The sequence below is a fragment of the Echiichthys vipera genome, assembly GCF_963691815.1.
Source record: "Echiichthys vipera genome assembly, chromosome: 18".
Lineage (NCBI taxonomy): Eukaryota > Metazoa > Chordata > Actinopteri > Perciformes > Trachinidae > Echiichthys > Echiichthys vipera.
The window spans coordinates 11,025,514-11,052,842 of NC_139843.1; the positions used below are offsets into that span (position 1 = coordinate 11,025,514).

The window sequence follows — 27,329 nt, forward strand, 5'->3', positions numbered from 1 at the left end:
GCGCGAGGGGGGGAAGCAGAACTGGCCGGTGGATGAAAAAGGCTCGAGACACGGCGGAGAGAAGTGGACAAATCTACCGGGAGGTGCATACTGGATATTTTCGTCCACCTTATAAATCATTGTCGGTCTTTTCTGCACCGATTTAGACTCTTAAAGCAGACACGAGGAGCACATTTTCGACAGAATACCGCATTACACCGATGAAAGATGACTTGACAGTTCAAACTCTACCTCTTCGGACTGTGGCGATGCTTAAACCTCTGTAGTTGACTCCCTCGGTCCTCTTTCACCGTGGACTTATCAATTTGTTTCGGCTTTGCTGTCGAGAGAGCTTTTTTTTCTGAGCAGAGATGACGGAAATCAGCGAAAAGGAGAATGAACCACAGAACCGGGACTTTAACCGACCACAAGCTACCGTGCCCAGCCAGCCCGAATCAAAGGTAACAACACACCTGCTGTGCAACTATGGCGACCGTCCCCCTTTGGTTGGAAAAGTTGGGAGTGCTCTGTGTCAAGGAAGGATGTAACCAAATCTTTATTTATATTTTGCACTTGTTTAACAGTCTTCTCTGTTGTGTTTGAATGGACATTTTGTCGTTTGAAAGTTATTTATCGTCTTACACGACTGCGAGGCTAATTCCGTCGGGGTTGCACAGGTCTTGCACAACAACTCTAAGCCGCTCTGATTCTTGTTAACTACCTGACCCCAAAATTAGCAAAGGGCAGAGATTACATGGAGGTGTGTGTGTGTGTGTGTGTGTGTGTGTGTGTGTGTGTGTGTGTGTGTGTGTGTGTGTGTGTGTGTGTGTGTGTGTGTGTGTGTGTGTGTGTGTGTGTGTGTGTGTGTGTGTGTGTGTGTGTGTGTGTGTGTGTGTGTGTGTGTGTGTGTTAATCATAAAATAGAGCATTGTGTTGCATGTGTGGTAGAGGACAGTGGGAACCAGAAATAAACCAACCTCAAAACGACAATTTGAATATTAAAAGATGAGTGACATAGTGCCCTGTGTGTGTGTGTGTGTGTGTGTGTGTTCAGTGGTATGCACACACCTAAGGGACACTAATTCAAGACAATGTTGGGCCTTCAGTTTAATTTAAAAGGAATACATTTATAATATTGTGTACATGCAGTAAATGTTGGAGGTTTGTGCAGTGTCCGGGCAGGGGAGCAACGAGACAGTACCTTTGGGGGCCGTACATCCTCTCTCCTGGGACTATCACAAGACACAGGGTGGCAACCATGGTGGTATGGACAGTTTAACCTGCTTTGGGGATGCTGGTCCCCTGTTAACTACACATTCCTCCACTCATCTGTGCAATATCCATTTTTTTCTATGCTTTTTCTGCTAGAATAGGTTTGCCCTCGCCCAGATTTGCTGCAGGTGTAATTTGAGGAGTATGAAACGTATATCCATGTTGCATCTTGAGTTCATCTTGCAGTCAGTATCCCAAATCCAAACACATACAGATACATTTTATCGTCTGTCCCTGATGTGTTTTCAGAGATGGGAAAGAAAGCCTTCATGTTTTCTTCTCTGGCAACTTAAAATTGATGAATCTGGTCTCTAATTATGGTAAATTAGCCTTGTTTGTGTTTTGTTACCTGTTCTATGGATACATGGTATTGTGGGGGGGAGACTGACATTGCAATATATATATATTTTTTCTACGATATATATTGCGATATGAAAAAAATGGTGACAAGAATTTTCCCTCTTGAGTTTTCCCTGCTCTCCTGGAAAAAAGTTTTTGTCCACTTCAAAGTAAAATGCATCAATCTGGTGTACTTACAATTAAGGGGCTAGATTTATGAAGATCTTTGTGTTCTTGTAGTATCCAATTTGATCGTAAACACATTGGTTGTAGCCTACAGGTATTATCTTGTGCAAGTGCAGTTATCCATTACGACGCCTCTATAAGTAAAAGGTGTATATAATGTAGTAGTGAAATTTTTGTTTTGCGACACTTATGCTGCTGTCTTGACCAGGCTAATCCTAAAAAAATAGGTATGCAGCGTGCATGGGACTAAAAAATATAGGGTAAACATGCGTTAATATAATTCAATAAGCAAAAGGTTTAAAACTGGACCCTCTTCAAGAAGGTGCTTCAAATTAGGAAGTAAAGCATGTCCCATTAGGTATTCATCATGTCATCACTGGGGCATTTTTCCCAGACACATTTTCAATTAAATTAGCATGAACCAGTAAACACAGTTTTCCAGAATTTCCTGGGTGGTTGTTTCTGATCATTCTTGAAGAAAACTGCAGTTGAATTCAAACTGAGGCACTAAATTCTCACTCACTGACTTGACCTCAATCTCCTGCACCACATTTATTTATTTTTTTTAACATTTTCAAAGAGCTTCAAGAACAGCCTTAATTGCAGCAGCAATCACCCCAACAAATCCCATTAAGGCTGGCTTTTGTTGGTCATCACCACAGGGACCTGGAACAAGCCTGACAGGACGGGCTCTTGTTGTTTCTATTTGACTACAGACAAACACAATGGATGGTGGGTGTTGAGGTGCTGCGTAAATTTACGAGCCAATCAGCTAGCAGATGTTTGCTGTTTCTTGCTGGGGGCTGGGTCATAATTCACACAAATGGTCGTCCAGACAAAACAGAACTGGGAGGAAGCAATCCACTGAGCTGCGTCAGCCGTGTAGCTCTGGGTTTGCCAAGCCCCTGCTGGCAGTCACAACCGCTCCACATCCCGCAGAAGAAGAATGAAGAAGGAAGGAGGAATTAAATGTGTGTTACAACTGCAGGGTCTCTTTTAGAGTAGTCTGCTCAAGGGTATAAGGCTTCATTTGTTTCTTTCTGTCACTCTCAGTGTTCTCACTTATGCATATTTCATATTATTTCACAACAATTTCCATCTTTTTCTGTTCCTCTTCTGCATCCATGTCTGTCTCCTTTCTCGGTTCATCTTACCACCTCTCTGCAGTCTTTCTCATCTCTTCATCAGCTCTCTCTTCATCTCTCACTCTCCATTCCCTCTGTCTCCCCACTGTCCCTCGGCTCTCTGTATTTATTACAGTGTTAAGTGGGCCTACCAGCTTTCTAGAGTGCTTCTAATAGATGCTATGACAGAGAATTAATACTTATTCCACCTACTACACCTACGGGCAAGGTGACGGCTCAAAACTATTATTCCTCTCTAATCACTTGAAGCGCATCATGCCATTCAGTGTCTTCAGTGGTACAGTAAAGTAGATGTTGAGTGTGGAAAGACAAAGCAATGGCTATAAGAATATTTATACATTCAGAAAAACATGCTCATCCACTTGAGATAAGAAGATTGATACCACTGTCATGTATTTCTACCTTAATAAGAAGTTACAGTCAGTTAGCTTAGCTTAGCATAAAGACTGGAAACAGGGAAACAGCTAGCCTGGCTCAAACTAAATCTGCCTCCTGTCATCTCCTCTCACTAATTTCTTAAAATACATACAAATAAACAAAGTTTTACACAGCAATTTGCCGTTTCTTAAGGGTTATGTGCCAGACCGTTTCTTGGCTGGGAACAGTTGCCAGGGCGCCAGCAGCGACTCCAGAAAAGTTACTGGTCTCGGCCAAGAAATAGTCCAGCAGCATAGTGATCCTCTCATCTACCTCTAGACATGCAAGAGAATATTTTCCAAAATGTCAAATTATCATTTAAAGCTGCAGTTGGTAACTTTTATTAAAAAAGTCAAATTTGCTGTTGCTGTCACTATATCGTGACAGTAGCTCATGAGACAAATAATCTGCCAAAAAACCTGTTCCTCTGCCGCCTCTTAGTGCTCCTCATGGCATCTGCAAGATTCCACTGTAACCGGATCTGTGCTAAGCAAATATGAATCAAGATTCTGTTATTACATTAGTTCTTGCTTCAAATGTTTTTTCAGAAACATTAGTGTCCTCTAAATAATAACATATAGAAAGTTTGTGACCCAGCCACCATGTTGAAAACAGTTGAGCCAAAACCAAGTAGCACCCACAGAAAAAAACATAATTTTACAGCTAAACAATACGCTAAGTCATGTTTTATGTTTAAAACTCTACGCTGTTGAGTTGGAAAATGAGAGCTATGCTCACTGCTCAGAATCAGCTGACGTATGAAGTTTAATATTAACAGACAGTGGGTGTTAATGCTGATAATGCAAGGTGCCCCAGTCCGCAGGGCCTTCACACAGCCCATCACGTTCACAAGCAACACAAATATGTTTTTATGAAGTGAAACGATGGCAACTGTTTCTCTCAGACTTTGCCCTTCACACTCACTTTCTCTTTCTCACTTCCTCCTCTCTTCATCAAATTCATTTCTTCCTCTCCATTTAGATTATTTATTTCCTTTCTCTCTTCCACTGACTGTGGCCCATTTTAATGAAACCCATCACCTCACATCATCTTTATGTCTTTCGGTCTCCCATTCGTCCTTCCTTTCCTACATTGTCTTCTTTCTCCGTAGTGTCTGGATGGTGATGGTTGCCGGAGTGCTTGAGAGATAAGGGTGATTTAAGATTAGGAAAGCCAGCTAAAGACAAGGAGAAGAGTGAAGTACAAGTGTTAGGAGGAGAGAGGAGATAGGAAACAGCAAAAGAGAAGAGAATTCCAAATTAAGACTAGAAAATAAGTGACGAATGACAGTGTACATACGTCTCTTTGTGTGTCTGAGCATGACACAATACCATGGCCAGCTAAGAGTGGGAAATCAGGAACCTGTTCTAGTTAGAAACTTTTACAGATTGGAATCAAAACTGGAATTGTATGCCCCCTGAGTTTATCAATTGCTTTTATCAATGCGGCCGTGTTTTTCTGACAGTTGCTCATTGCAAAAAAGTGATGTCAAACTTTTGCATTTGCACTGCTGTAAACTTGAAAGTAGCAGACTTTCAAGTTCGCAAGTTGCAACAAGGAGGAGTCATGGCGGACAGGAACATAACGTAACCTAACTTAGTGCCACACAGGCAGACTTTGTAGAATTTTTCTTTGAAAACCTAAATAAAAAAGAGAGCTATATACAAATCTCTCATTTCATCTATATTGTGTTCAGACTCAATAATAATAAAAATGTTTTAGACGTTTAAAACCTGTGTAGGCTGACTTTTTTCCTACCAATACAGATAAGAAAAAGCAATAAGGGCATTGGTGTCCATGCAATCTGATCAATTCCTATCCCTATGTTCAGTCATTTAAAGCAAACTAAACATTATTTGCTGATTAAGACTTCTCCATTCTCAAAATTACCTTTCATAAACGTTCAAAGAAAACAATCAAATTTCAATTTGTCATTTCTACAGTTCATGACACATCATCAAACACAAACGTGGAGCTATAATATGGAAAACAATACTGTTTGATTAAATTCCTTTTGGACGGGTTTTGACAGTCGTGACATTTATTTCCCTCTCAGTTAACTTCTGAATTGCTGTGTCAGAAGGTAACTTCTTTAATGAGCTTTTCTGATGTGCCCCAGCATGTGTCCGTTCCACTCACATGATTATCCTGTGTAGATGACATTTCTGAACAAAGCGTATTCAGCCTCCTTGTGTTTGTTTCTTTCGTATCGCTGTTAGCAGGAGGATACATCACTCACTTCTGACAGAGCATGATATGTTTGCGTTTCTTCTGCCAGAATGATTGACTTGCACCGCTGTCCTTTGAAACAAATAGAAAAAAGAGATAGAATGAGGGAGACAGTAAGAGACGGATATATTAAAAACACAAACCAGGACATCAATACCGTTTAATCTATGAATGAATGCAAACCAACTTTTCATACTTTACAGCATGGGTGTCAAACTGATCCAGTAAAGGGCTGTGTGGCTGCAGGTTTTCATTCCAACCAAGCAAGAACACACCTGACTCGACTTACTCAATCACCTGAACTGTCTTCACACAGTTGATTTGTTGGACCAGGTGTGTTTGTGATTGGTTGGAATGAAAACCTGCAGCCACACGGCCCTTTACTGGATCAGTTTGACACCCATGATTTACAGTGTCACAGCTTTGCTCATGTATCCAATGTTGACCCAGCACTGTTTGGATTAATGATGTAGTCATTGAATTACTGTCCTTGATTGGGTTCTGAAATGTTGCTGATCCAGCAGTGTGCAGTGTCAGGGTAAGAGCAAAGGCAGGTGGGAATAAGTATGGACTTTATTTAATCCTTTGTTTAGTACTGACCTTAGGTCACTGCTTCAGAGACACTGGACTCCAGATGTTATTTTGTCTCCTAAAAGGCAATGCTGTTTAATGGAATGAAGGGGAAAAAATAAAGTTTTATAATGATAGTTCTGATCTTCCGCTTTGAATGGCGGACTCACTCTGGAACAAACTGTACAAAGTACATATTTGGCTGCAAGTCTTCTTGAATTCTTAATGCTTCAACAAAGGAATATTCATAAAGAGCTGCTGAGAAACTATTATGTTGTTTTATTATCAACTCTTCAATTTATTGGCATTGAAATTACAAAAATTGACTTGACTTTCTCTCCTCTAGGTTATCAACTGAATAATTAATCCCAAAATGTATTTTCTCTTTCTTAATCTACAATAAAGATTTCTTAATACCCCTAAAAGTCAGTAAAGGAGGTTATGCTTTGAATACGAATATAATGATCTTGTCCTGCACCCTGAACATTTATGAAGGAATTCAGTTTGATGTGTTCAGGTTTTCTGACTTACCTTGACTCAGACGGTGTCTGAGGCTTATACCACGTCACCTGAGTTTCTGCTTTGCCCCAGACATAATATCTTCTGTAATAAATATGTGGCATAGACACAAATTACAGTGCATTAGTTTTCTTAGTTACTGTATATGCACAAACAACAACATTTCAGGTCACCTGTCACCACAGAATATATTTCTAAAAGGCAGTTCCTCAATAAAAATAGTTAGGGAATTAGGGGTGCGTTATACAGTATATTCAATGTTTTTACTTCCTGATTTGGCTGACTCAGTGTTACATTTCAAAGATTTATGAAGTGGCAGGCAAAAAATTACATCAGAATTGTTCAGTGACCTGACACAGTAGCCTTGTTTACATAAATGTATTTTAATATGCATTTTGAAGATTTGCAGTAGAAAAGCTGAACCAAAAGTTGCCCAGTTTAAACAAATTCCTGAAGACCACTCTCCATTTTTCTCTTGACGATGCAATCAGATGACAGAGATGACATCAAGTTAGCATCCTAGACTTCCTCGGCTGTGTTTACTGGCAAATTAAAGCCATGCTTAGCCTATATCACCAAAGTCAGACAAAAGTATGCAACCTAGTTTATTTACTCCCAACGAGTTTGCTTAGAATTTGGCTAACAGTTGAAGGGAAACACAGTTGGACACTATAGCCACATTGGGTAATCAATGGGTAACTGAATTGTTATGAACACCCCAATGAGTGCTATTCTTTCACCATTGTGCGAAAATCAAAGAACCATTGTGGCAGTCACCTAATGCTAACTGCAAAAGCTCCTTCTGCAGTTCAGCCTTTTAAACGGCTGGATTTGGATATGCAAGCTTCTTTTGCTGCACACTCAGGCTGGCTGCTTGTGAGCTGACAGAGTCTTTGCCAGCAAGAGGCTCACGGATCACTAAGAAACAACCCTTCAAACAACAGCCAGATATTTGGGAGCCACACACAGAGCTGTGAATGTGACAATGAGAGGAGAAAAGGAGAATGATTTACCTTCGTTCACACCTTCTTTTCTTTAACCTAAGATATTTACATAATAGATCACAGTCACATCTGGTTCTTAAGGTTTATTATAGGTCCCCTTTCTCATCTGGGAAATCTTTCAAATTTAAACCTAATTTAAGGTCTCTGAGTTTTTAACTGCCTCAATTGATAACCTCTTGAGTAAGACAGTAATTTGGTAAGTTATGCCGTGGAAATTCAGGGAGCCGTATGTCTGATCAGATGAGCGTTTCAAGGGGCTTAAAACTGTTTTACAAGTAAATGTCATTACATCTGAATATGATTTTCAATATTTGTTTTGACTACCACTAGAGATGCACCGATCCAGCTTTTCCGATCCAATCTGATACCTGGGCTGAGTGTATTGACCGATAGTATACCGGATACCGATCCGATACTACTGTGGAATGAATGAACCGTATACCTTGCCATGTGAGTGAACGGCATCAGGTTTGACATTAACATTTAGCCTTGTTAAAAAATGAACACATAAATGTACTTAATATGATTTATCAACAAATAACAAAGTGTACATTAGCAGCAAAAATAAATAAATAACACTTCCATGTAAAGTGCAATGCAAACAGATATTTAAAAAATTAAAATAAAACCCTAACCGGTGTTGCAAACCTAGAATTTAAGAGACTAGATCACTGTAACTGTTTTACTGTGTATGATATTAATAAAAATGAAATTACTGGATTGTATCGGATCCGATATCCGATCCAGTTAATTAGTCAATATCAGAGCCGATATCTGATCCAGGTATCAGATCTGTGCATCTCTGCTAACCACTTGAGCTCTCCATCTATGATCTAAAATGTCTGTTCTGAAGAACTGTATTTAAACAATCAGTTATTCACTCTCTAGGAAGTTTTCAATTTGTTCCAAACAATATGACCAGCAATGCAGCTTGTGCAGTGAGGCATTCAAATTTTCCATTTCCACAAAACAGGGTGCAGCTGGAACAATGCCTAATGAGGTCTCCTTTAATTTAATGCTCAGGTCACTGCAGGAAGAATGCCAACCTTAATCAGGTTCCCGTGCTCTCAGTAATGCTTTTTAATATCATGAGCAGCTAGAGATGTCCTGAGATTTACACTGCAGTGGAAATGTTGCGTGCAAGAGCTGGTTGACATTGGGGAGTAAGATGCTCAACGGTCTTACAACTACAGATAACAACAGTTAAACAAGCACTTTTACAAACACGTGTGTGAATAACATGTACAAAACACTGTACTCTAAAATTATATTGTAGGAACTGAAGTAATGCATTTTGGGTCATACAATGTATTTTGATGCATTTGATCCATCCTTGATTCATCAGTTAGGCTTTCAACAGTACAAAAGTACAGTATACTGTGAAATGGCTGTGAAGGAAGCTTTGGTAGTGAGGATGTCATTGGTGCCAGATTTAGGATAAAGCAAGTATTTATTATCCAAACTAGGCTTATATACCCATCGTTATAAATACTTATTTCTATTTCTATGACTTGAAAGCATTTCAATGAGTTTTATATCTGCCCTCAGGAATGATTCCTTGACTAGATAAGACAGATGAGATGTGCCAACTGGCAACAACCACTGGCAGGCATCTAGTGACAGGATTGTTGTTTGTTTCATTAATATCATTATTATTATTATTATTCTGTAAAGTAAACTCTAATTTCAGTCCAACAATGCGTCATCAGTTGATCATTCTGTTCTAGTAGAAACCCTGCCGACACAGTTTTGTCAGATCTGCAACCAACCAAATACTATGCACTAATATGTATACATATTGTTGAACATACTTTTGTGTGAATAAACAGTAGTGTGTATCTTTTTGCAGTAGGTGGGGCAGGAAAATTAATAACATTTCTAACATTTTTTCTGCTACTGTTTTACGATTACAGTAAAAACAACTATTTATTAGAACAGCTTTTATTTCACTGCATACACCTACACACATAGTGTGGGCATAGTGAAATTGCATACCATGCAATTAATATCCACTATGTGTTCTATCGTTCAACATACTTTTGTGTGATTAAACACTAGTACATCTTTGGAATATGGAGCACTTTCAGGTTTGAAAAGTTTAATAATTTCTTGGACCATTGGTTAAGGTTATATGTGTTTAAAGACCTAAAGACAAACAAAACATTATTACTGAAGTATTAAACTTCATCATGTGTATTGAAATATTAACTGGGAGATTTTTCCTCAGTCGCCTCACTGCATTACCTCTATATTGTAAAAATAGACAATAGGCATGGGAGCTGGAACTGTGTCTTAATGGCAGCAGGATGACTTTTTGTCTTTCACATGCATCTTGTGTAACCCCCCCCCCCCCCCCCCCCCCCCCCACCACCACCACTTCTTAATCATTAATTTATCCAGGCATCCTCCCATCAGCCTATTTATAGAAACCTTCACCAAACATCTCTGCGCTCATTTTCAAACGGCCGAAGAACAAGGCTGAGACGTCTCTCTGTCTCCACTGTACCATTTGTCTGTTAGAGGGGTGATAGAAAGAGGCCCTGGTGCATTGGGCTTTCAAAGACGAGGGGGGTTGATGAAGATGATGATGCGGTGTTTTTTTCTTTTTTCTCACTAAACTATTCTGTTCTATTTTTTTCCTGGTTCTTCCTGCTGTTGCCTATTTTATCTTCACTTTCTTTGACTGCCCTCATACTTATTCTTTTATTCTTTGCTTCATCTTCTTCCTCAAACACCAATCTGCTCGAGTACACCACACTGCTTGCGCTGTGATGAGCTAATTGGCTATCCGTAGTTCAAAATGTGATGGGTCTCCAGTTCTGTGATCCATAAATACATCTCTCAAAACCTTACAGAGAGACACCGTAGTGCTGTGCAGAAAAACAGAGATTTGCATTCATTAGAGCTCTGCATTAGATTTCTGTTCTGTTTTCAGGGGAGGATGTTATGGAATATAAGAAAACACACCAGAAGTGACTGTATAACACACCTTATAACATAAAGCCATACACGTAATTTGAGGAGCTCAGGCAGCTACAATAATGATTTTGGTGTAGGGCTGTGCACTGATAGTATATGTATATGAATAACTGGATTTGTTTACTACTTCGCTCAACAAACTTGCCTAAAAGACCAAAGGATAAACCCTGGTTTTATGATCAGATCCCTCTAACAGGCATCATAGGCTCATAATACACTGAAATCTTTACACACTGGTTTAACAAATGCGCAGCCTATGTAGGCGGGGCACAGCAGGGTTTTTTACCTGCTACACAGACCCAGTCAGTGTTGTGTGGCTGCTGCCAGCTGCTCTGTGTGCATATTATGTGACAATGCAGTTGGTTATGCAGGGTTTGGAAGCACTGCTGCATAACATTACTATCTAATGAGGTATGTATCTCAATCATTTTGAAACTGATTGTTCTTGTTTTTTGCACAGTTCTATTTTTATTTTTACCTTCTAGTGGGCTGCGTAGTGTGTAGAGAGAAAAAATAGATGTGCCACTTAAAAATAGAATTGAGTTAATTATGTAGCTTTGGTCTTAAAAGGTATTAAACTTTCCTTCAGGATTCCTGCGTATACCCTGCAAGCACAAAAGGAAAAGGAGAGGCTGCCAGAACTGGGATCCTGACACCCTGATTATTAATATAATAGAAATAAATTGAAATTAAATTAAATTTTAAATTGAACTATTGTCACCGAAGCCCCTTACGGCTTTTGCAGTCAGAATGGGCTCTATATCAGTGTTGGTGCATCCTCAATAAGAATGAGCCCACCAAGCCCTTCAGGTAGTGATACTATATGGTTATGATGCAGTACATGCAAACTACAGCACACAGTTCAAGGACCAAACTTGTCAGGAAGAATGAAACTTGGTCCAGACCGCCACTGTCCATTGCCCAAAATATATGAAAAATAAATGATGTGGACACCCAACCATAGGAAAAAGTTGTGATTGTTATGATTTATTAAAAACCAAGGACATTACCAGCCTCTACTTCTCTGAGAATATTTTTGAACCTGGCTGTATTTGTTCCCGTTCAGCCACAAGAGCATTAGTGAATAACGTCTGGCTTGTGGATGGCGTTCCAGTTGTTGCAAGTGAATGGGCCATGGCTCTGTGCATAGCAGGCAAGTTGGACCTCACCTTGTGCATGAAGGGATTGTCATTTTGCCTTTCCCAAACTGTTGCCACAAACTTAGAAGCACATATTTGTCTAGAATACATTATATTCTGTTGCGTAATATTTCCCTAAACATGCCCAGGCCCAAGTACACAAGGTTATCCACATGCTCCTATCTAGCCAGTGTACTTCGGCTTGGCCTTATGCCAAACTGTGAATCTGCCCAGAGTGACTGCTAAGCTTCAAGAACGACATTGCATCTTTATACATTTTGGTCATCTTACAGTTTTTTCTGGACTATTTCTTGGCCGTTTTTAATGGGGTGAAAGGGTTTGTTTAGATACAGAACCTGCAGAATAATATATCCACTGATGAACTGTACAAAACCACACACTATTTTATTCATTCAACAGTTATTTACTGCTTTTATCAGTGCAGGTCTGTGGACGACATGATGTAGATTTTAATGGAGGTTAAACTGAGTAAATACTAAAACAATTCTAATTATCAATATGAAAGTCCAATTTTCAGGATTAGTCAACCCTGTAACTACTTAAAACTACATTCAGCATTAGCAAGCTTTTATTCTTTAATCTTCAAATGAGTTCTGTTTGTTTTATCTCTATAAAGACTCAGTGTGGTATATAAAGCTATTGATTATCAGTCTTGTGTTGCCTAGTTTGTGCTTAAATAAATGATTCCTTTCCCCCTGGAACTGCAGCAAAGACGAGCCTTCACCCCAGAGAACATTAACAAAGTCAGACAAGTTAAAAAATCTAATAGAAAGGAACATCCATTACTGAATGGTCCATCAGGCGAGCCAAGAAAAGGCCATTAAGGAAAGCATGGACTCAGCTCCCTGTAGAAAACATTTACGAGAGGCTCTCGCTAATGGGTCAACAGAGAGGACTCTTTTATCACTCAAACTAATTGGCATCTGTGAATCTGTAGCTTAAGAAAGAAAAAGAGGAACCTGCTCGATGCTATTGATCAGATTTTCTGTGGAGTGCGGTGGCTTTCTAAGGTACAATGGGCGTAATGAAGATGTTGCCTTCTCACTCATTTCTACTTTTTGTAGAAAAGGAACAATGTAAAATCCCAAATTAAATAAAACTCTGTGTTCCTTTGAAGTTTGATGCAGGACTCTGGTTATTAACCCGGTCTCTAAGACAGACTGCTAATGAGCTCTGTGTAAATACTGTAGATGAGGTGATCTTCAGTCTCACCTATTATATCCTTGCCCTCATTCTCCAGGCAATTCTCTTGATGTATGAGTCCACAGCAGTTATTATTTACATATATTGGATCCAACGCTCCTTAGTCCCTGTAATTGTTTGTCATTATCAGTTCCCCTTTACTGTAGCCAAAAGCACTGGATGGCAAGCATGCGAGAAATCGAGGCCAGCTGAGTCAAAGATAAACACAGTATTTGCTGTGCATCACTGACTGCATCAAATGTGAAGGTGCAGGCCGCTCAATAAAACTAATCAAACGTGAATTTTAAGGGGTATTGACTCGCATGGGTTTGCAAGGGATGGCAACTTTGTGATCTAAGGAAAAAGGGGAAAAACGGCTGCAGATGGAAGATCAGAAGCCAGCCTGGCAGGGCGAGGACAGTCAGAGGGCAGAGCTAACGGACTAGTAACAGACTGATTTCTTGAACTCCTTGCATCCCCTTGAGCTGAAGTCTTTTTTTCTGTCATTTCAAAAGCCACTTCTATTGTTCCTACTTTAAAATCTCACCCATTGATCTATACAGTATAATGTATAATTATTATTATTAATAATATTTAAAATGAAGGATCACTTCCTTAGGAGCTCAAGTTGTCATTCAATTCAATTCAGTTCAATTTGATTTATAGTGCCAAATCGTAGCAAAAGTTATCTCGCGACACTTTACAGAGTAGGTAAAGACCACACTCTATGACACTCTATGATTTACATAGACCCAACAATTCCTCCGTAGAGTACGGTGGCAACAAAAACCTTCCCTATAACAGGCAGGAATGTCACTTTATGTTTTTCTATAACATTAAATAGTTATAACTAGACAACTCATTAGGATTTAGTGGTCTGTGTCGGTGTGGTTTGATCCAATTTAAATGACAGTTGCCTGGAAACATAAGCATCATACTTTGATGCAAATGTTGCCAATTGCTGATTGTTGCATCAAAGTACATTGCATCACCTTTCTCCACCTGAGCCAACCTCACTTCAAAGAAATACAAACACAAAGACACATATACATATATACATATATCTTGCATGTGAAATATATATATAAAAAAAGAGTTCTAACTTTGAAGGAAATTACAATTATACATAAACACAAAGTCACTTTTTTGTTGTTGTTTTTTTGTCTTGCAGTTACAGCGGTTGAAGCGCTCCCTGTCCTTCAAATCAGTCATGCGCAGCAAGAGTATGGACAACTTTTTCCAGCGCAGTAATGGCGAGTCCCGCCCTCACTCGGCCCTCATCACCACACTTCCATCCCCGTTATCTCCTCCCCCCATTCCCGAGTCCCCCCTGGCCTATGAACGCTCTCCATCCCATTCCCCGTCTACGAGTCCTAATCCCTCATTGTCATCACACTCACCTTCTGTCAGTCCCTCACTGACCTCCAAAACCCAGCCAAAGTCTCAGGCACAGCCAGTCAAGACCCACTGTTTCCAGGAGCATGTCTTTCGTAGGCCAACCAGCTGCCAGCGATGCAAACATGTGATCCAAGGTAGGTCAGTTGTGCCGGTTACTTCAAGAACATTTTGTTCATTTAATCATCTCCCAAATGCTGAGATAAGATGGTCAGTGGATAATGTTACAGTAGTTCGTATGTTTTAGGCTAGGAGTTTAGTTAATCTTCTGTACTTAACTGAATCAATGTGCTTCTCATGAATGTGCAAAGATATCAGTTAAAAAATAGGCTATAAAGGGAGCTGCCGATATTTGGGGTTTATTTGCGGATGTTTTTCCACTGGGAATTCTGCCACTTTCCCCAAAATAATGAAACAAATTTAGTTTGTGGTTCTCAGAGGATTAAAGATCATTACTCCGGGCAATAGTGGGGCTTTATCTGCTGCAGAAAATTGTTCCAATAAAAAATATTGATGGCAAGCTGTGGTCCAATCTTGTTTACATGTCTCCCCTGGGAGTTGTACCTCCTTTTCATAAAAGATATGCTGTATGCTGACGTATGCTGACGTTTCTCAGCTGGACCGTTTATGTAAACCAGGCGGGGGGGCTTTTGATCACAATTCAAGACCAGGGATTACTGTGCTTTCATCATTGTGGCTCAGATTCTTTAGATGAAAATTATTATTAAATATTAGGAAATTATTGAACATATATATTTATTGTTGTACTGTACTGTACCTTGTGACATTCAGGCCAGTCCAAACAACATGAATCGTGAGTGTCAAAACTTTTATTTATTTTGTTTTTTTTGATCAAATAAAATTCTAAATTCAGTTATAAATCACCTACAAATGCAAACTTTACAACTCAAAGAAGGGAAAATCACCAAGCTAGAGAATGTGGTTTGTGAATACCACTCATGGAAAAACGCAAAAATGCCCATTCTGGACAGATAACGATGTGTGGCAACAGGCAATGTACGTTCTTTATTTATTTCATTTTCACACCAGATATTGCTGTTCGTAGTGGCCTTATTCTGTTGCTAAAAACAGTAATATTGACAGCTGTCTTCAGTCTACCGAGATGTGTTGAAGTATATCGTCTGTCTGTGCAGGGAACTCCAAGCAGGGACTGCGTTGTAAAGCCTGTAAGATGGCAGCTCACCTCTGGTGCTCGTCGGAGCTCTCCCAGCAGCCCTGTAATGGCAAGGTAAGAGCACCGCAGACTGTCTTATAATTAAGTCTCACTACCAAACATATGCACATTTTATGAAGCTAACAGTTACACTTTACTGCCCACATAAAACATATAGTAACACAAAGTTTCTCTATGTGTGCCTGGCACTCGTGTAGCAGCAATATGACACCAGGGATACAGTATGTGGTCATCTTGTGTTAACGGGTGTGAAACTCTGAGATGCTCTTCCTAAATCTTCTAAAAGCAGCTGTATTTGCTGCCTGGTCAGTGAAACAGCAGGAAAATATGTTTAACACACTACTATTATATATTATTAGTGTTCATCAAAATGATTTACCTCAAATACATCACATTTACTGCACTCTTTTTTTGTACCTTATTTTTTCTCGTAATTCAGTTTTTATTTGACTTATGTAAAAATGTTTGATTATGTTTTACTATTTTAGGTTTTCACTGTCTCTGACAATGCCACCCTTGAAGGAACAACTCTCATGAGCATGAAATGCTTAATCAGTGGTCAGGGTGGCTTTGTATTAATTAATACTAATACGTTCAATGTGTCCTTGTTGCTTTTCTCATTCGCTGCAGTGGCCTCCCAGTAGCCCAGCTTACTGTGGAAAAAAAATGGTCTTACAAAGTTAATTACATTTTTATATTTTGCGTATTTTTTGTTAGTAAAATGTACTGGAAATGCATGAGTTCTGTGTTTACCAGAGTCTAACCCAGGATGCATAATGTCAGCAGAATTACAGCATCTCAGTGCTGTAATTGTCTGTGTCAGTCAGTTGGCATAGCCTTTAGTCCTGGTAATATGCTTAGCCTCAAAGCCCCTGTCTAGTTAAAAGAGAATACAGCCCTTTTCAAACCAGCAGAGGCAAAAAGGTAGAGGTTTTAAATTGGAGGTGGATTGACCAGGCTTTTCCAGGTAGACTAACGGACTGTGAAAGGCTAGCCGTGGGATCAGATAATCTCTCAACTATAAATGCCATAAGAGGAACAAAAGCGGAGGAGAATGGTGCAGATAAAGTTCCAGTGGCCAGGTCCCAACATTTTTTCACTCAGCCTTTTTGTCCTTCCTCCTGCATGTGCTGCTCTTCTCGCATAACGCCCTCTTCTCTTACTCTCTCTTGTCTGGGTTCTACATTTCCTTCCTTCCCTCTCAACTCTGTTGGAAAATCAATATCTCCCTGTACCAGCTGGTCTGGCTAATTCAGTGTGAAATTCAGTGTGTTTGAGGCGCTCACAATCCCTCGAGGATATGACACGGCAGGCTCTCGCCAAGCCTTCGGCAATGTCCTTTTCGATCTCATCAAAGCAAGGATTAGGCATTTCACGGAAACTGGATGGCGTTCGAGGCTTCTTCTTATACATCTACGTAACTTAAGGTCCAGGGTTCACTGACTCAACACAACGCTTTTTTTGCAAAATATTTGGTTGTGAAAATGTTACTTGTATTGTATTTTAAGTGCTGTAATGGCTCAGGGGATTTAGAAATGTATTTATGGGTTAGTCTTCTTCATACACATTTAACTAAATGGGAAAATGAAGAAAAGCCTGACTCTTGGGATGACTCGAGGCTAGAAGGAGCAGTGATGTAGTGGCTGCAGGGAGAAGAGAGCAGAGAGTCCATTAAAGAGCAGGAGGAGCAGGCCATCTTAGTGTGACTAATCATAAATACAGTATGTCAGTGCCTGTACTGTATGGAGTCATTCACAGTGGTGGAAGGTAACTAAGTACTCTCAGGAGCACTGTAAGTACTGTACCTGAGCACACTTTTCAGGTATTTGTGCTTTACACAAGTCGTATACTTACTGTATATTACTCTATTCCGACATTTATGTGTGAGCTGCAGTTACTTTGCAGATTAAGCTTTTACAAACAAGCTCCCTTTTGAATAGTCACCAGGGTGTCATGCATTGTTTGTTATTTTTATATTCTAAAGCAGCTGTCCCTATATGAAATTCTCCATACAAGTTGATTTTTTTTAATAGAAAACAGGTATGAATAATCTATCTAGACTGTCAAATAAATATAAATATTAAATGTTAAATATTTATTTTTAAAAAACTTCAACTTCAAACTCCATATAATTCAGATTGTTTTACACTGCACAAGTCAATGATCATGATATAAAACAGTTACAATGAGCTTCACTTTGATCAGCTACATCAATACAATGCTGCTAAAAGGTTAATGCAGTAATAAACCAATAAAATATCATATAATAATATTACAACATCATTCTTCATAATGAGTACTTTTACTTGAATAACATTTTAATGCAGGCTTTTACTTGAGTACTGGTCCGCTGGTCTTCCATGACACAAATAAAAACACAAAATTTAAGCAGGCACAACTTGCACAAGCTGGAGTTTATGTAAAGTAGTGTTATTAAAAATGAATAAGGAACATCGATGACTGCAGTTTGTCTGGCTCACTCTCAACCTATTTGCTGAGTGCACCCACACATGGACTATTACTTTAAAATATCTCCAGATTCAAGCAGCTGAGAATTACTTTGGAATGCCGACAACATTTTTCTAATCAATGGTAATTAAACTTAAAGATTTATTACCCTTTGACTGAAGAAATGGGCCTGCTGAGCACTGCACAAAATAATTGCTTCTGCAGAAAAAACTTTCCACTCACCCATTCTCACCCGAATTTGTGTGCGTCTCCTTCAGGGTCCAATTCTGCTTCCGAGCTCTCAACTGATCAAAGAGTGAAATTACACCTTGTCTGCTCTCTTAAACTTCCAACAAGTCCAAGATGCTCCAAAGTCACCATTGCAGATATGTTGATACGTAATTATAGTGGTAGTGTTTGACTGTTGGATATGAAACCTTGAAATGAGGTACACTAGATTATTACCCAGCGGAGCCATATGTGAGAACACAAAAATCCGTTTCCAAATGGAACGGGCATCAAACTGATTTTACCCTCCCAGCTCCCAAGTACAAAGAGCGTTTCATCTCAGCTGCTTATTCGCCGGTGTATTCACGGAGAGCGAATTGGCATGTTGATGACGTTTCTGTGGCGCTATGGCCAACACGGAAAAACAAACCTCAGTGGTGAAGAAGGTGGATTTGATTCATGACGATATATACAAGTAACAGCGAGAGACTCCGTTGTTTATGACCAAATTAAGAATCGGCTCTGCTCCCCTCCCCCCGAACTAAACTGAACTCATCTGACACGGAGAATCTCCTGTTGTGTGCTGCATGTGTGAAAGAGCAACTCCAGACTATGCCTGGACCCGATTCCCCTGACATTGTCCGGAGTTCATATGTTCATTCATCTACCTCCACTTCTGAGCACATCCATTTGCTTCTAATTGCAGCACTGGCTGAGGAGATTAGGCCAATTGCCACTTATTACAGTAATTAGCATAATTTAACAGTATAAGTGAAGCATTTGCCAAGGTTATTTACAGAGCAGTCTTTTATTTAGTTTGTGTCCTGTGTGAAGCACTTTGTGACAGACTACAACAAGTATAATAAACACTATATTTAGTATTTCTCTGTGTAGAATTTGGCTGTTATTTGATTATAATTGGTGCCATTCTCTTTTTCATATAATTGACTATATTTGAGACACAGCAAGCAGTTTAATTGCATCATCTTGGAAATATAGGCATGTTTCACTATTTTTCAGACAATTCAGAGACCAGACAGTCAATCAATAAATCAAGAAAATAATCTTATGATGATCAGTAGCAGCCATGCTGTACGCATATTTATGTGAGTACCTGTGTGCTTAATAAATGGGTAAGCATGCTCGATATCATAATACCTTTACATTACCTATGCTGGTAATTTTTAATTTGTAAGGTGTGTCTGAAATATTAGTCTGCTTCATTAATTGAAAATAGATTCAACTCTTGAAATGAAATCGCACTGTTTAGTTATGTTTTAGCGTAGTTTCATGCAGTTATGTCAGTGTAGAGGTGAAGTTTGTGTTCTGTGAGAAAGGCGATAAGAAGAGATTCTGGGCAAATTCCTGTCTGTCAGTCCTGAACAACCATCACTCTCCCTCCAAACCTTAAAGCAACGCTTCACTTTTAGATGAATGCTGTACTTTCAGAAGGTCCACACTCACAAGTTCTGTCATGGAAGTTACTTTGATTTGTTTTCTTTTTATAGAAATATATTTCTTTACTTTGACTTCCAGAGACAAGCATACAAAATGCCCCAAACCTCACATGCTTCCTTTGCTTCATTCATTGTTGCATTCGAATGCACGTTTGTTGTTTTCAATTCACACTAATAAAAGCATTTCATAGATTAAAAAAAAGGTGACAAGGATAACATGGAGCAAAATAAAACATGCAACTGTAAATGCTGTTTTATTGTGATACAATGAAGGTAGTTCAACCTCTGAATGTTCCTGGGGTCAGCAACAAAAAAAAACCTAAAAAATTAAAGACATTTATCTGGTGATGTTATTATCAGTGTGTATCACTCGCTGAAAAACAGATGAAAAGAGATACAGAGATGAGACAAAGCTGAGATACTATCTTTATAAACCGTCTCTATTTGGAGAAATCAGAGCAGATTCATCACAGCCTCTGTCAAAAACAAGACTTTGGAGTTTTAGCTCTTGGACTGATCAGTCATGTACTGTAGCTAAACATATTTCTATTTTCTAAATAAAGATATCAAAGCTGTACAGTACCAGATTTACAGTTTGAGACCTTTTGTGGTGCCTCATCACGCACACCATGGATGAATTAGCTTGAAGGCAGAGAGGAGAAAAGTTTAGTCATACTCCATTAGGCAAACAGCCGTGTTGGGGGACATTTCTTCAGAAGCTTCCTGTTAAAACTAATGGCGGGTGTATTATTGCCACCATCAGTGAGCAATAATGCAGTCATAGATCATATTAGCTGATCTACCCGTCATGTGCCAAAATATGTCAAAGGTATACATTTCTGCCTCTTACAGGTTGCATTATTTATGTTTTCTGTGAAACCTATTAAGGGGGTATTAACCCATACCTGCTTATTCATCATGGTTTCACTTTTCCCTCTGAGTAACTACTTTTGTGTTTTTGATTTAATGCTTGGTGTGCCATCAGTTTAAATGTAGTGATAATTAAGGACACACGTCATGTTGGAGAATGGGCAGTAGTGTTTGCTTTCAACTGCTGTTCTGGTTTCACCCCCTGTTTAATACTAATGGTCAGCGTTGACTTTTGTGTATATATGCGTGTATTATTTCGGAGGGCGTTTTTATTGTCTTTATTGAATAGCCGCCCGTAGAGAGATGACAGGGAAAGAGAGAAAAGAGGGGGGCGCCAAAGTTTAACCATGCCCTCAATCGTGTCCTAACCTTGAAAATCAGTTTCACGTGCCTAGCCTTCACTGTACTTAAAACATGCGTTGTCCGTATAAATGCAGAGATATTGCAGCTGAGTAATTTAAAATGTTGGCTGTGAAAGTACTGAAGATATGTTCACAAAGAGAAGTCGTGTTCTAGCCCTGCTTACCTCTGTTGCACAGAATTTTGCACAGGTATACAGTGCTTGTGCACTGTTTTGTATAAAAAACAGGGTTCGTAAGGGTGCTTGAAATCCTTAAAAATGCTTGAATTTTAATGTTGTGTTTTCAAGGTTTTAAAAGTGCTTACATTTTGGATAAAGTACTTGAAAATGCTGTAACCCCATTTCTTTCACAACAAATAGCTTTAGAATATAAATAACTAAATGTTTTATACTTCTGGTATCACAAAACAATTTTAGTTGTTTATAGCACAATCTCTTTTAATGTGATTAAAATAATCATATTTATGTATGAAATAATATGGATGTATTTGTAGAAATATGGAATTCAACACAGCTGTAAGGTGCTGGAAACGCTTGAAAACTGACCTTGAAAGTGCTTAAAAAGTGCTTGAATCTGACCTTGGAAAACGTGTTCGAACCCTGAAAAAAAGGTGATAAAGACAATATAGTATTACTTAAAGTTAAAAAATACTGTGATACATGCTACTGTATCACAGTAATCTGATATTTTACTGTAAAATCACAGTGGAATGCAGTAATTCTACAGCAACATACTGTTATATAAGTCACTTGATGCCGTAACTGTCTGTGAAGTTACAGTACTACATCCGTCATTTTGAGTCTTCATCTCACTTACCGTAGGCTCACTGCTCCCAGATAAAACCACACTGGTATTGTCTTACAGAAAAATATTACACCTTCTCTTTGTCTTTTTTCTGCCTCAAGTAATGTTTCTCCTTCAACTGTCCTCCCTCTCCTGTCTTCCTGTCTCTCCCTGGCGGCTTGTCAGACGGGAGCTTTCAAGAGAAACTTCAGCTCTCCTCTGTTAACCACTGATACGCTGGGTGTGGTCACAGAGGCTCCTGCTGCACAGGGTGAGCGATGGAAATGCTGGGTGATTTCTAACAACTATAACCTCAGGATGACTAATCAACATGTCTGTGGCTTTTGTTCATTGATGCCTGACGGGCCTCTGCGTGTGCATGCGTGTGTGTCAATATAGTGTCAGTTCTTAAACTGCAGGTGTTGCCCTGTGTCTCTCTGTAGAGGCAGATAATGGCACTCTTGACCCTGTGTATGAGGCACTGCGCTATGGGACGTCACTGGCTCAGTTGAGTCGCTCCAGCTTCAGCAGTATCTCAGAGTCGCCCTGTCATGAGGTAAAAAAGCACACATAAAACCCAAGGCATTCATATGAATTCATGTTGACATTAATCGTACCAACAATATTGCTGACTTTGCTGGCTGCAACTCTGTCTATATTATAGGCAGAAAAACTGCAAGAGAAACTTGAAAACCAGCCAATACCTGAAGAGGAGCACATCCCAGGAAGTAAGTCAAGTAATATTTCTAACTAGCTATTTGGCAGCTTTTAAGATAAATACTGAAAAGCCTTTAAGGAATAGTACATACTTTTGAAAAATATGCTAGATTGCCCTCTTTCTGAAATGTAAATGAGAAGATGGATATTGTTCTTATGTCTTTAAATATAAAGCTATTGGCAGCAGCATGTTTTGGAAACAGGAGGTAACCGGTAGCCTAGTGCTGTCGAAAGGTTTTAAAAGTACACCTAAAACTCACTATAATTAACACAATATATCTAATTTATATGATTCATAACAAAAACAATCAAACAACATCATTGTTTCCTTTAAAAGTATTCTTTAAACATTTCAGTGCTGATAAGAGACAGTCTGAGTATCTGTAAATGTACAGAAAACCTTAATTGACAGACGATTGAAGAACTACATTAACATGATATACAGTACACCATAGATATGGTGTGTACGTTCACTCCACAGTGTGTTTGTCCCAGGAGAAGGGATCATCATGTTTGTATTGCTGCCACTTTACAGTAAATGACCTTGACTTCTACCTTCCTTCTGTTTGCCGCAAATTGACAAGACCTCTCAGTGTATCCCTCTTCTTTTCTTCCTGTCTTGCAACCGCACTCATTTCCTTTCTCTGTGTTTACACATGACTCTTCTTTCTTTCACACATATTGTCTTTCCCTCTCCTTTTCCGTTCCCTCCGTCTCTCCAGTGCTCACTCCTCCTGAAAGCGAGAAGGCTGATTCAGAAGACAGGGTCAGCCTGAAGGTGTGTAGTCAGCATTCCTCTTTCAGCCTATTTTTCTTGGTGAAAATGCACTCTGTCAACCCCCTTCAAACTCCTCGTCCTTTTAACTCTGTTTCGGATGTCCACATGAGAGAACACACACATAACATCTTCTTTATCTCTCTCTCTCTCTCTCTCTCTCTCTCTCTCTCTCTCTCTCTCTCTCTCTCTCTCTCTCTCTCTCTCTCTCTCTCTCTCTCTCTCTCTCTCTCTCTCTCTCTCTCGATACTCATTTTCATCAGACCCCTAAGAAAGTAGAGGTCCACTCCATCCACACGTATGTGGCTCTCTACAAGTTTCTGCCTCAGGAGAAGAACGACTTGGAACTACAGTCAGTACATTTTTTTGCATACTGTACTGAGTGTGTACATAAGACTATTAGGTGAAAGAGGAGGAAGTGTACCTGGGTAAAATTTACTGACATTCACACACCATCTGCCTCCTCAGCAGGATGATCGTAGGGGGGTTGTAGGGTTTGGATTTGGAGGGGGCAGCGCGCTGAGAGGCCGGGAAGGACAAACAGCTGCGCTGAGTGTGTAACGTGAAAAAAAAGTCTTTGTATGTTAGTAGGTGCAGGAAATTGCTGAGAGTGGTATGACACCCAAGACTAGTCTCGAGGATGCGTCTGTGCAAGACGACAGCACACAAGGTGTTGTGTTACATCGACAAAGCAGTTCAGTTTCCTCTGAAAAATACTGTAACTATTGTTATGGTGACTGTTACATTTCTATATAAAAGATAAGTTCCAAAACTGGTATTTAGTGCAGCAGTGCTGAGTGAGTGAGTACATCCTAATCTTCAAATTTACATGCGACACTCAGATTTAAAACATAACTTGATATAGATACAAACAAAAAAAACTACTCAAAGGTTGCTCACTGTGGCATTAATCATTACTGTTGACTTGTTTTTTGTAATGTGACTTATTTTATTCATTTATACTATATTCCTCATGTTTTAATCTGGTTTAATCTTTCTCTAATCATAGGGTCTATAAAATGTCAGAAAATAGTGAGAAATGTCCATCCCAGTTTCTCAGTCCAAAGCTATGTGGATGTCAGTGTAAAACCCAAAGATATTTAATTTAATATAAATCAGGGTATCTCCATATTTGAGAGGCTGAAAACAGCAATTTCTGCTGTGTTTGCAAGAATAATTTGACGATTAATCGATTATCAAAAAAAGGTTGGCCATTATTTTTTGTCGATTGATTAGGGGACTAATCATCGCAGCTCTACACTTGATAGAAAGCTAGGGACAATATCCTATAAAAGACTGGAAGCACGGGAAAACGGCTAGCCTGTCTCGGGGAACATTTGACCCTTGTTCCCCCAAACAGGGTCCTATGTTCCCCGGCTGCATACGCTTCTGCCTCTGCTGATTTAATTTAGCATTTTGTTAGGATTAGGGTCAGGGTTACGGGCTATTGTTAAGGTCTACATAGGCTTATTTGCTGGGGAATTCCACACCGATTGTGGAAAAAATAACAGACTAGGGGACAAAGCGGGGCAAGCGGGAAAGAAAAGGGAAAAGGGTCCAATGCTCCCCTGTCACATACAAAGCAGGGAACCTGGGGAACATACAGTAGGTACGCTCCTCCTAGCTCCAGCACAAAACTCCCCAAACATGCTAGCTGTTTCCCCATGCTTCCCGTCTTTATGCTAAGCTAATGTTTGCTGGATGTAGATCCCTATTTAGCATACAGATATCTAACTCAGCAAGAAAGTGGATAAGCATTTCCCCTAAATGTGGTGATACATTTTCAGAAGAGCTCTTTCTTTCTTTTTCCTCCAGGCCTGGGGACAGAGTTCAAGTAACAGATGACTCCAACGAGGACTGGTGGAAGGTGGGCTGTGAAAAAAATCTTTACATTCGCATGCACTGAAACCACAAATCTCCAGATACTACAGAAACACACATAATGTCTTCAGTTAGACGGTTTTACAATCAGTTGTAGTTATTCCATTTAAAGCAGAGCTGTTCAGAGACAGTAAGACTTTAGAGCTGGTGGATGTACTTGAAGGACAGCAGGTGTGGGTGTTTGCAGAGCTAGTTATCATGGAGAGGAGGAAGACAGATTACAGTCAGTGTTTAATGAGGCAGCTGGAGATCCTAACCTTCACCTGCCAAAGGACGGACAGGTCTTTACAGAAACGAAACACCAGGGAAAAGTACCGGGATATCCACTTTAATAAAATGGCAGCAGAGTTACCATGTTTCTTTTGCTCCTATTTCTGATGTAAAGAGATATGTATTTATTTATCTAAAGTTCACCAGAAGCTTTGCTGCACCCTGAAAAGATTACATGACGGAACAAAACTTCTTCTCAAACTGTAAAGAAAATGTAGTAAAATGGCAGATTTGGAAGTAAAATTATACAAAAAAAATTGAAATTAGTAAACTGACACTGACACACTTAACCCCCCTCCTGCCTTTGGTTTTCAGTCACATTAGATAATACAGTGGACAACAGTTATATAAAACCCAGCAAACATTTTCACACTGTTCTCCCTCCCATTACCCCAACCTATCCACTGGGTATGAACAGAGCAAAGAAGAACAAGTGTATATATACTGTGTATTTATACCTACCTACCCACCCACACATGCTGTGTATATACATATACTGTACATGTACCCGCATATTCACCCTCTCCTGCGATTTTAGTGTAAACACACCTCTGCTAAATATGTAGGAACGAACATCTGGACACGAGCAAAATAGCTAACTGTGCACCCAGGGGCTTTGTGTGCCTGTCTGCCAGAGTCTCTGAAGAGAATAGAGGGGGATTAGACCATGCAGATGCTTTTTTGGTCTAGTATTGACGTTGCTGATTATGGAACAACATTCTTTTTATTTATATTTTTTCAGCTTATTGTGATAGTTTATTTAAATTCTATTGTGTTACTGTAGTATTACTGTGATACATAATCAGGCAAACAGCCAGGCAGACAGAAATGAAAACACTGAATCTGGTTGTGTATGCTCAGCCAAGGACTGTCGAGGACTGTAAAGCTGCCTGTTTGCTATGTTGAGACATTAGCAGGCAGATGATTGAAATACAGTAGTTCCTTTTTGTCAACAAGGTAGCTAATTGTGCCTCAATATGAGAGTCAGCATCATACATTTTTGTACTGCAAGTGATTAAGAACATTTTATCCCCATTTTAGACGAAACATAAAAGAAAATATCTATTCATAACTGTGTCCATGTTTGGGTGTGCTAACCAGGGGAAAAGCAGAGACAAGGTGGGATTGTTCCCCGCCAACTTTGTGCAGCGGGTCCGCCCTGGTGAGCGTGTGTGGAAGGTCACTGATGGTTTCCACGGTAACCGAGACAAAGGCCAGATGACTGTGAAAGAGGCCCAGGTGAACACACATTTTTCCTCTCTCTCTCACACACACACACACACACTGGATACATTTTTAAATGTATGCAAATGCATGCAGAAAACTGCTGAGATTACAGAGGACAGCATGTTACAGCTTCCAAAGGAGCTCACTTTTGACAGTCCACAAACTCTTTCACATTACTGAATGTCACTTGCTCCTCCTCCTGCTCCATGCTCCTCTCTCCCCTCCCTCCCTCATCCACTCCCCCTCTGCAGATCTGTGTGGGGAAGAACGAGGAGATTGACGGGTTCCTGCGACTGAGCAGCGGGAAGAAGAGAGGCTTGGTCCCTGTGCAGTATCTGCTAGAAATTTGATGGCAGTGCTCTTGTCCTTGACCCCTCAGTTTGATAAAGAAATTCACTATGACGGAGAAATACTCAGGAGTGTCTACCCAACACCTCACTGACCACCAACCACTCACCTCTACCCCTCAAGTAAGTGTCAGTGAATTAGCAGCTCAAGTGGACGACAACCCAACTTTGCTTTTTACTGGAGAAGCTTTTAAGACTTAAAGGAGGTGGAGGGGGAGGGACTCCTTCAGAGTTCTTGGGAGCTACTTTTCTTGTAGCACAACTTTTACTTTGTGTGGTTTTTTTTTACACACTCACAACAGAAATGTAGCATCATGTTGAAGAGGGTATTGTGCAGGAAGTCTGGCTACCTCACTAGCCATTTCCATTGATCATCTGTCAGCGAAAAAATGG

The 27,329-nt window shown here is 39.7% G+C and overlaps 1 protein-coding gene across 1 annotated transcript; it reads left to right on the forward strand.

Moving 5' to 3' along the window:
* Positions 1 to 350: 350 nt before the first annotated feature.
* On the forward strand, positions 351 to 26,939 carry LOC310961108 (SH3 and cysteine-rich domain-containing protein 2-like; the record flags this gene model as incomplete). Its single annotated transcript, XM_083933069.1, has 11 exons — positions 351 to 440; positions 14,153 to 14,513; positions 15,531 to 15,625; positions 21,906 to 21,990; positions 22,163 to 22,275; positions 22,384 to 22,447; positions 23,159 to 23,214; positions 23,475 to 23,563; positions 25,027 to 25,078; positions 26,464 to 26,601; positions 26,841 to 26,939. The coding sequence occupies 11 exons, from the start codon at positions 351 to 353 to the stop codon at positions 26,937 to 26,939; spliced, it is 1,242 nt and encodes a 413-aa protein (XP_083789195.1).
* Between the last annotated feature and the right edge of the window lie 390 nt (positions 26,940 to 27,329).